This window comes from Anneissia japonica, unplaced genomic scaffold (genome assembly GCF_011630105.1).
Source record: "Anneissia japonica isolate Jap-2015-1 unplaced genomic scaffold, ASM1163010v1 scaffold287858_len863314_cov180, whole genome shotgun sequence".
Classification (NCBI taxonomy): Eukaryota; Metazoa; Echinodermata; class Crinoidea; order Comatulida; family Comatulidae; genus Anneissia; species Anneissia japonica.
Genome location: NW_022693771.1, coordinates 609469 through 620111, shown reverse-complemented (window position 1 = coordinate 620111; position 10643 = coordinate 609469). Strand labels below are relative to the sequence as shown.

General features: G+C 34.1%; 1 protein-coding gene across 1 annotated transcript; it reads right to left on the bottom strand.

The window, feature by feature from the left end:
• Nucleotides 1–6: 6 nt before the first annotated feature.
• Nucleotides 7–6209, bottom strand: LOC117100909 (fibropellin-3-like). The gene is made up of 6 exons (XM_033240752.1): nucleotides 5864–6209; nucleotides 4324–4437; nucleotides 3017–3130; nucleotides 2528–2647; nucleotides 1338–1466; nucleotides 7–331 (listed from the first exon to the last, which is right to left on the bottom strand). Exons 1-6 carry the CDS (start codon nucleotides 5907–5909, stop codon nucleotides 249–251), a joined length of 606 nt encoding a protein of 201 aa, XP_033096643.1. The 5' UTR covers nucleotides 5910–6209; the 3' UTR covers nucleotides 7–248.
• Nucleotides 6210–10643: the final 4434 nt, after the last annotated feature.

Genomic DNA, 10643 nt, shown 5'->3' with positions numbered 1-10643 from the left:
TATGATTTACATAAATTTCAATAATAGGCTAGTCATGAATATTTATCATTATATTATGAAAGTTATAAATTATATACTGAGGTCCCAAGTTGATATATAGTAAACAGATAAACTTTAATGTCTGTCTGTCTGTCTATGTTAACTGAAATATTCACATGGGTAATGAATAGAATCACCACGATGATGACAGAATCAAAATGAGGTTGAATGTAAGAAAAGCTAGCCGAGTGTGGTACCACAGGTCCTCTTTACATCATCACCCGAGCAGTAAGAATGAGGGCTAGCACCGACAGCCCGTACCCAGTCAGACGAATCCTTGACGCACTGTTTACTATTAATCAAGGAATAAGAATAAACGTTAATAAAGGTGTTTTACAGCAGGTGTTGGATATCTATTTGGCTCATGACAACTATAACTCATTTCGATGCGATGCAAACTCACATTTAATGGGAAATAGTTGGTTTATTTCCCATTTTGACAGCCAACTATTTATTTTAACCCCTGTTTTGTTGTGGGTTCTTCTGGGCGGTGTCACTTCTGTTAGTAACACTTCCGGCCACTCTTGTGTGCCCATTATCGCCAAACAATTCTTTCATCTTTCTTTTGGAACATTTTACTGCATGGACACAAAAAACTGAAGTTTGTTTCACAAACTTTTTTTGGGACCAGTAGGTAATTTGTCTGTTCTTTTTATCTTGAGTGCTGTGTGAACGGCAATGCGTTTTTAAGTGGGCGTGCATTCATTTGTTCAAATTGAGCGGTGTTTTTGTAAAACACATCGCATTCTTCCTCAACCATTGTTTGAGGTGGTCATCTTTTCTAAATTTTTCACCCATCCCATCTGTAGTTATGTGTCAGGGAGGCAGTATTTTGGTCGACAACCTTGCATTTTAACCCCCTGTTCCAATTTTTGCGTTATTCTGGGCGGTGTTACATCTGTTAGTAACACTGCGCTTCCGGCCACATTTGTGTGCCCATTATCGCTGAATAATTCTTTCATCTTTCTTTTGGAATGTTTTACCGTATGGACACAAAAATAGCGTTTGTTGTACCCACTGCCACTTGGGGATCGGATTCAACACTAGTCACTAAGTGCAAGCTCGGTAGTCTAGTGCTTAAGACACCAGGCTAGTTATCTAGAGGTTGTGAGTTCCCACCAACAATCACTTGCAAATTTTTTTCGCATGTATTTGGGAACGTACTGAGTATTCGGTACGATCACATGTCAGGAAGATCAAATAGATGGTATTTTTTTTTAAATTTAGCAGTTTGTTTTTAATTTTCAAGTTATATTACACTTAGATTGGAGAGTATCTTTGAAAGTTTAAATACATACATATTGTGTTGAATGTTTTATCTTGGCACTGCGCTCCTGCGTACCCTGGAGAACATGAGCAAGTCGTAACAGAGCCATCAAACGAGCAAGTACCACCATTTTTACAGTAACTATCAGTACACTGATTTGCTGTGGAGTTGAAGAAAGGAATTGTTAGTATACAAATACACAGGTCCGCCAACACTGTGGGCCCTGGGGAAGAGATGCTGCCAGAGGGACACAAGAGCAGGGGTCTGGGGCCCGTAACATGTAAATATTGTTCAAAATATTTTTTTTCCAAATACACGTTATTTTTTAAATTTTTTCTGTGAACTTTCGGGGCCCAGGCAACTGGGCACTAAACACGCACACACCTGCGCCCCTACCCCCACCCTTGGCAGTAGTGCAAATACAACATAGTTTTAAGGTAAAGTAGAGAAATTCACTGCTGTACTGAAATAATAACATGTATTTATTTTACTTCATAAATATTAAACAGCAAACCGTCAGCCTACATCAGCCATTTTGAGCTATGAGGGTACAGTCAAATTACACAGTTCTTATATGGTTCATGTTGCCAGGCATGCAATAGTTTTTTTCCCAATGTCTGCGTATAACCAAAAAGTATAAAACTGCTAAAGGTCCGCCTGTCCGATTTTGTATGCACACCATAAAACTTTTAAAAGAGTACTACCACAAGATAGGGGGTGTCCTATTAAAATTGGAATAAAGGTTGAAACACCAACATGCATTCTATGGACACAACACACTCTTGATACAAATGCCTTTACATTCTTTTGAAGGGCGCCCTCCATTTCGTGGTAGTACATTTGGAGATAGGATTGCATTCCAATGAAACCCCGAGAGTCGGACCACTTGCAGTTCTATACTTTTTGATATAAGCATGCAATATTTTTTAGGGTGCTTACTTTACCATCTCAACTGTCTAGGACATTCTTTTCTCAAAAGAGAATAGCTCTATCAGACAAAATTTACAAACACATTTTATTGAGAAATCAAAGAAAAAAATATTAAATATATTTAACAATCACACAACACAATTTTGTGAAACATTACAACTGAAACTGTGAGAAATAATTTTATTTCTTTGAAACTAATAACCTATATTTATTTGATTAAATTTCTCATTAATTAGTTTGATTGATTGATTGATTGATTGGTTGATTGTCTTGTTGGTTGATTATACTTACAGGTAGCAGTACCACATGTTTCTCCAGTGAATCCAATTTGGCAGGCACATTCAAAACGGTCAGACACAATTGTGCAAACTCCTCCATTATTACATGGGTTTGGATTACAGGTATCAAATTCTAACCAAATAAAAAAAATTAAAAAAATACTTTAAAATACCAATTTGACAAAACATGTGACATGCCCAAATATGATATGATGACATCACATCATGACCATATATAGGTACATTATGACTATATATGGACAGGTGCCAATATTTTTTCCCATAGCAGACCAGAGATACAATTTAAGATATGAGAATTAACACATTGCTTGTATTGATTGTGATAAGCGTACTACCAGATAAGCGACTGCTCTGCGTCGACTTCACTAACCCGATTGATATTGGGGGGGGGGAGAAGAGATTCTCCCTTGCTCCTGTAGCACCACCACTGATAATAATAACAATGACAAAAATGTTAAGTAGTATTCATAAAATTACTCACCTGTATTACATCTCTCTCCAATATATCCATCTTGACATGTGCACACAAACCCTTCATCACTATCAAAGCAAACTCCATTTACGCAAGGATTGCTATCACAATCGTTCAGTGGTGCTGTCAAGAAAAATATTATGATATTAATTATAATCTGTAAGCAATTTTTTAAATTATATTTAAACCTTCTAACCACCAGGGGCGTAGTAGGCTGGTCTCAGCTTGGTGGGTTAAAAAAAAAGAGAATACGGAACTAAATCCGTATTCCAATGAAAACTTAATGGTCATTGTTAGTATTTTAACCCCCTTTTAAGTGGAACTAACTTGCTGCACCCCTCCACCAGCCTACACCATTACTGCTGTATATGAGCCTACACTGAAAGCTAAAAGAATTGTAATTGTTATTGTTGTGATGGAATAATAGACAATAACTGGATTTGCGTCAGGAGAAACATGTATAGGTGTAATTTTGCCCTACCTGACGTGGAAATGTACCGAATACTCAATACATTTGAAAACAACTGCGAAAAAAATCTCAAGTTGTTCTCGGGTGGGACTCGAACCCGCTGCTTACTCGGACTTGAATTCAACCCTGGCCATCACGCGCAAGCTCAGTGGTCTAGAGGTATTATGCCAGGCTAGTGATCTGGAGATCGAATCCCACCCGAGAACAACTTGCGATTTTTTCGCAGTTGTTTGCAGGCAGGGCAACATTACACCTATAAAAGAATTGTGTTATTTTTTATTAATTAATTATTCCTATACATTATTGTATTTTGATTATCTAATTTGAATTTCCCTGTAATATTAATTTTATGTTCATTTTTTAGTTTAGCCAGAATTTTTTTTCTTTTTTGTCTTGTATTTTTTCCATTTGTGTTGTAAATTTAGATAATTTTCAACTTATATCTATGTTGTCTTCTGAGTGTTTCTATGCTAATAAATGAAATAATTGATTATTATTCCATCTGAGATCCCAGAGAATTTTTTTAGAGGTTCATTTAAATAAATTTGTGTATTTCATATGCTGGAATGATATAAAATAATAAAATTATTGGAATAATTCGAGTGGAGTTGAATGGCTTAGTGGTTAAGGTGCCTGCCTTCTAATCCCATGGTTCTGGGTTCAATTCCTGTGACAGCAAGTCTCCCTAAGCCTCATAAAGAGAATTCGCTGATAAAAGAATCACATTATTTGATCCATTCAAGAGGGCCTCTTGAATATCAGCCAACTTTCTAGGATATGCTGGAAGGATCGCACTAAAAAAAAAACAGTTAAAAAAAAATTGTTTAAATGAATAAAAATAATTTACCAATTTGACATGAGATTCCTGAGAAGCTGTTTACGCACGAGCATCTTTGACTTCCGTCTGGTTGAACTGTACAGAATCCACCATTTTGACATGGATCAGGATTGCAAATAGTTGCTGTAAAATTGCACAAAAGTTATATATATATGAAACTTCTTTGTAATTAACATAAAAAAAAACTGTATAAATAGATTATGAAGTAATAAACCGTATTATATAAGGACTTTGGTTTTGACAATGTTTGTAAATGTACACTTTTATGCACAATGACTGGTTTCCCAAAACTACTTGATTTAACCAATAAAAATCAACATGAATTACAAAATAAAACATTCTTTTAATGGCAAACAAAATACAGAAATCAACAGTGGCACATCTAGGGATGGGGTGAATGCCCCCAAAAAAACATTGCCCCCGAGTCACAGTTCAATCACAATTAACATCAAACTCCAATTGTATAATAAAATTTATTTAAAAAAAAACAAATCTTTAACAAAAGATGAACATTAACTTTAGTAGATAAAAGCATGGATGGAAAGTTGCAGTCAAGAGTAGTCATGCAATGGCATTTTTTTAAAGAAATTATTTTTCAAATTCTTACCAAAAATATTATACCTAAAAATTTCATTTGGAATAAAATTTATATTTTAAGAATTTGTGAACGTAAAGACCTCTGGGGTAATAAAAGGTATCTTGGTGTAATACAGATCAGTCGCATTATAAATACCTAATCATGTTCAAAGTGAAAAAGGAATGAGGATGCATATGTGGATGTTGACATAAATTTTACATGGATAGTTCTATTATTTTTTAGGGGTGTTTTATTTAAAGAAACACTGAAAGCAATAGTGGGTTTATCAAGCCATTTTGTGAAGTGTCATGACACCAGGTCAATTTGAGATATTCAAATAAACATACGTGAATTTTGTTACAAAAATTGGGTTGTCAATGTTTCTGGTAAGATGACGTATATTAAGTTAGAAGTGTTTTTGAGGCACATTTTGTAAAGTTCCTTTTCAGAATTGATAAACCAACACAAAATTTATCAATTCTTTATGTTTATAAGTGGCGGTTTTCTCTAAAGTATGTTCCCAAGACTTTTGAATCTGAAAATGATCTTACTTCGGTTGTTACTCAAGCTAGGATTCAAAGACAAAAATAAAGCTGCTTACATAGCCATCTATCTACATACTGTATATCAATAACTCATTTTTCATTTTTTGTTCAAGGCTCAGTTTGTCACGACGGCTCACAAAATGTCTTGATAAACCCACTACTGAATGCAGTGTTTCATTAAATAGAACACCCCTAAAAAATAATAGAACTGTTCATCTACAAGAACAACAACGTACATGCATCCTCATTCCTCTTATCATTTTGAACATGATTAGGTATTTATAATGGTGACTAATCTCAAGATATTTATTATTATTAGTGTTCAGGATGTTTACATTTTAAAAATAATTTACAGGATTAATGCAGGCTAACAAAAAGTCACTACATGACTACTCTATACTTTTAACCCTTTCAATGACTTGCTTACAGAACTGGCATACACTTCCGATGTAGTTACTTGTACAACGACACATATCAACACTGCCAAACGTTGTGCATGTTCCACCATTTAGGCAAGGATTTTGATAACAAGGCAAAACTAGAGAATGCACATTGAAAGAAGATGGTATAGAAACACAAATGAAGATGATTTACAAGCAAATGCATGGTTTAAATGAAGTTATACAATTTCTTGTACTTTATAGGTTACATGGATGATTGTTGAAATAGAAAGAAACTTTCTAATATTAGCATTATGATTATTAATGATTATTCAGAACAATAGCTCCTTGAAAAAGCAAAAATTGTGTTGCCAAAAAAAAAAGCTGATGCAATATTTTCAAGATTTTGAGTGTAACAACAAAAATGATTATTTTATTTATAATAAATAATTGGCAAAACAAAACCAAAAAAAAGTGGGTGGAAAAACAGATTAAAAGATGTCTTTAAAGTAAAAACAATCAATGATTAAACAGAAAAGGTTTTACATGCAATGAAAACAGATATGATCAATGTTGCAACTACAAAAATAAAATAAAATTTCAAAGAAATTTAGCACATGGGAGACTTAGTTAATAACTTATGACAATTAATGAATGTGTATACATTCTTGTTGTTTTGGCAGTTTTTTGTAAAATGTGCTTAAAAAAATTTTAGTTTATTTTTTAAAATGTATGTACATCAAATATAGGTGGTTCCTGTGAATCCCCCTGTACAAGAGCAACTGAAGGCTGTCCCCACACTTGTGCATGTTCCACCATTCAAACAAGGGTCTGGAGAACACGGATTAATTACTACAATAGAGAAAGAGGGGGAAAAATTATGGTGAAATTTTGAACTGAACTTATTTCTAATGAAAATTAAGGGCTCATTGAAAGACCTTCCATAAATTTCATCATTTCCGCAAGAGTACTAAACATACACTTGGGGGTTGGATGTTGTCATATAGAATCATAATTGTTAATCACAACCATTTATATTTACTAAAATATGGCTCATTAAGTCATGATAAGCATATTTATTTCCTTTTGTGATAAACATATTTAGCACAACCACTTTACTTTTGGCAAAATGAAAAGCAAGTATATAGTTAGTTGTAGATTTTTTTTTCAATGCAAACAACTAAGAAAAAACATTCTATAAATTCTAATGCAAATTAGCAGGTAATGACAAGTTTTACATTTTACCTACAATTCACTGCGAAAAGCATAGTAAGAAGTATTTTTTTCGGAAAAATGAATCTATAAATTATAGTGTACATAAACAGTGGCGTATCTAGAAGTCTTAAAATGGGGTGGTGGGGATTGATGGGTGGTGGGGAATGATGGGTGGTGCAAAGGAAGACTAGGTGGGCCTCGATGATTCACAAAATAAGATGATATAAGGTGATTTTTAACTACTCGAGCATGATTTTTTTGGTTTGGACATTTTCAATGCCCGATTGGAGGAGGTTTGGGGCGGTGGGAGAAAGCTCTCGTCAGTGACGTGCACCTCGCGCTTCTCCTAGATACGCCACTGTACATAAAACCTACGGCTTTCACAGTTGGCCCCCAGCGCACCAGCCGGACAGATGCACACACGAGTTGTCAGTGAAGTTGTAACACAAGTCCCGCCATTTTGACACGGCATAATATCACATATTAGTATTACTTTTGAAGCAGAGATGAAAAGAGTTGAGTTGATGATACGAAGAGAAGAGGAAAAATAAAAAAAGACATGAAATTAGCAAATAAAGATGAGTTAATGATGGTTAGAAAATGTACACTAAATTCACTGCAAATCCAACTCCGGTCTTTGAGAGCGCTGGACTACGCAACATCGTTTGAATCCTCCATAGAATCGTGTTGGCCGATGACCGTCGTGCTTTGTGAGTGCTGGCATATTAGTTTAATAAATTGTGTACATTTAGAAATTGATGTTTTTAATGACAATACTAGAATGTTGATGAATAAGCACTTTTATAGTTTAAAATGTGCATGTTTATTTGACAAATCAAGGCATATTTTAACAAATTATCTAGCCTTGTATCATGTATGAAATAAATATTTGTAATATTTATTCTGTTCACGAATGTATGTGTTCTGTGATAGGCTAGATTGTTTGCTCATGTGCATAACCTTTGACATGCACATACATGAATAAAAATGAGATGGCATATTAAGCACGTCAAATTGTTAATGGTTTTTGAAAAATATCCATAAATTATTGAATAAAATATTCAGTAAATAACAGTTAATTTTGAGCGGAACATAAACACATTTTGAAATAAGTATTCTTAGAGAAAAATAAAATAAATTGTGTTTTCACTTTAAAAAAAGATCTCTGTAATTAACGAAAATCATATAGTAAATGATATGGAGAGATAAAAGAAAAGTAAAAAAGTATGATTTTAGTAGAAATGTAACTAAATTTGTGAAAATGATAAAGGTTAAAATCAGAAGAAAATGAGATGATTAAAAACAAAAGTAACTATTGTTCAACGAAATATTTTAGGCCCTAAAAAAATTCTGTGGAAAGCCGTTCTAGAGAGTACTGTATCTTCATGTGCACCTTTAAGGGCCAAATCTCATGGTAATGTTTTCAGAATGGGATAAATAAATTTTGTTTTTGTTGTGCCAGGCAGGAACAGAAAACTGCAGACCAAGGAAATGCTAAGAAAATGGCATGCTAATAATGTGGCTTACGATACTATCAGCTAACAGCATCTTCTACAAGCCATGTTATAATATAGCAAGCAAAAATAAGAGTTCAGTGAAATGTGTAATTGGAGACAAGTCATTCCAGGATGTGTTCAAAAATTTGGTTTGTTGGATTTTTTTTAGGGTTTTTTTAACAAATACTAATTCAGGGCACATTTAATTGGATTAGCGATAAATATTAACGCCTATATCGTATGTATGAACAGGCCCACGGATATGGATCTATTTAAACATTTGTGCATACTTGATAAAATACAAAACAACATAATAAGCAAATCAACCTTATTCATCAATGGTATACAGTAATCTAATCACATAAAACATTCTTAATATGAATTAAAATACTAATATTATGTATTACAGGATTATATTTAAGTATTAATATTATAATAGTAACATAACAAGCAAGAAAACCACATTGAAAATATACATTAATAATATTAAACTTTTAAATAGTATTACATGCGTTAAAAATATTAATAAAAAAGGGTTGGGTTTAAAAAATACTGATTTTTTTGGATATACACGACATTTATGCAGTGCATTTATCATGAAAAATGAATACAACAAACAAAACTCATAATTGATAAAAACATGTATCTTAATTGTCCTGAATTTTTAAAAAGTTGGGTGAGGTAGGCCAATTCTTTTTTATATGACTGCCATGTATAAATAGATTCAGATACTCATTTTAAGAGGGTGATGTTTATCAAATTTGTTGTTTTTTTTTTTGGGAAGGAACAAGGAACATGTTTTCTACTGGACTGAAAATCTGTCCACACTTTTATGTGACAATACTTGTGATGTCCCCATATATGGGTGTCATACGACATCATCATACTATGGTACAGTGATAATTGTCACAGAGAATTTGATAGTGTGTGAACCAAGAATTAAGCCAAGTCCACAGCATCTAATTTTATGTGACAAACCTGTGTGATGTGCATATATTTGGGCATAATGATATCTTATTACTTCCAAATATGGGCATATCACTTTTTTTTGTCACACAAAATTTGATAGTGTTGACAGCGCATTATCAGGTTTCGTTAAACCAAATTACCATTCGCACAATCCACTCCTTCATATCCTGACGGGCACTGGCATACAGCCGTGTATTCTCCGGTTGTAGAATTACGGGAATCCAAACAGGTTCCACCATTTAAACACGGATCATTTACAGCACACAGGAACACAGCTGTGAGATTGACAACCATAAAAAAAAACATAACACAACAACAACATAAATATATATACTATATATATGACAGATAATTAACTGTTACTTCTAATAATAGTTTTATACATACCAGCGGTTCTCAACTGGTGGCCCGCAGGCCATCTCCGGCCAGTGAATGCATGTTATGCAGCCCGCGAAAACGTACCAAAAATAATATTTTCCGTTAGGCTTGGGCCTTCTAACCTTAATAATTTTGCCTATATGTTGCCCCACAAATTGTAGCGATTTAATCAATCAAATCGGAAGAACTAGCGCAGCAAACAGGAAAGAAAAGAAATCATAAACACACCAACTTGCACTGTCGCTCACTTTATGTTTCAGGTCAAGATGCCCTATATGAGCGTCTAGCAGCTTATTATTTTCAAAAAAATTCCAATTGCGAGGGTAAGGTAGCAGAGGGAGATACCCCCTCTAAAACCCTCCTCTAGGTTCGCTTGGATGGGGCTACGCGCCAAAGTACACCTCCTGCACTGGCCCTTCAAATTTATTCAATGAATAATTTTGGCCCCTATTGCTTTATAGTTGAGAACCCCTGATATATACCCTATAGGTTCTCTGGTATCGACCCACCCAACTTGAACACAAAATTGGGCCTCTTTTGGGGGTGGGCCTATACCCGGGATCCTATTTTTAATCAAAAGGCAATTTTTTTAGCTCTGCAATGCCTAATTCAATGCCACTATTTGTTTTTAGAGGATTTGTAAAAGTCAGCTAAGCTAGTAATTCAAGTCCCATCCTAAGCTTTTGCCTCAGGTGGAGGAACTACAGTTATAAAATGAATTACAATTGTAAATTTCATTGAGATTAAAAGCAAAGGCACAATTAGTTCC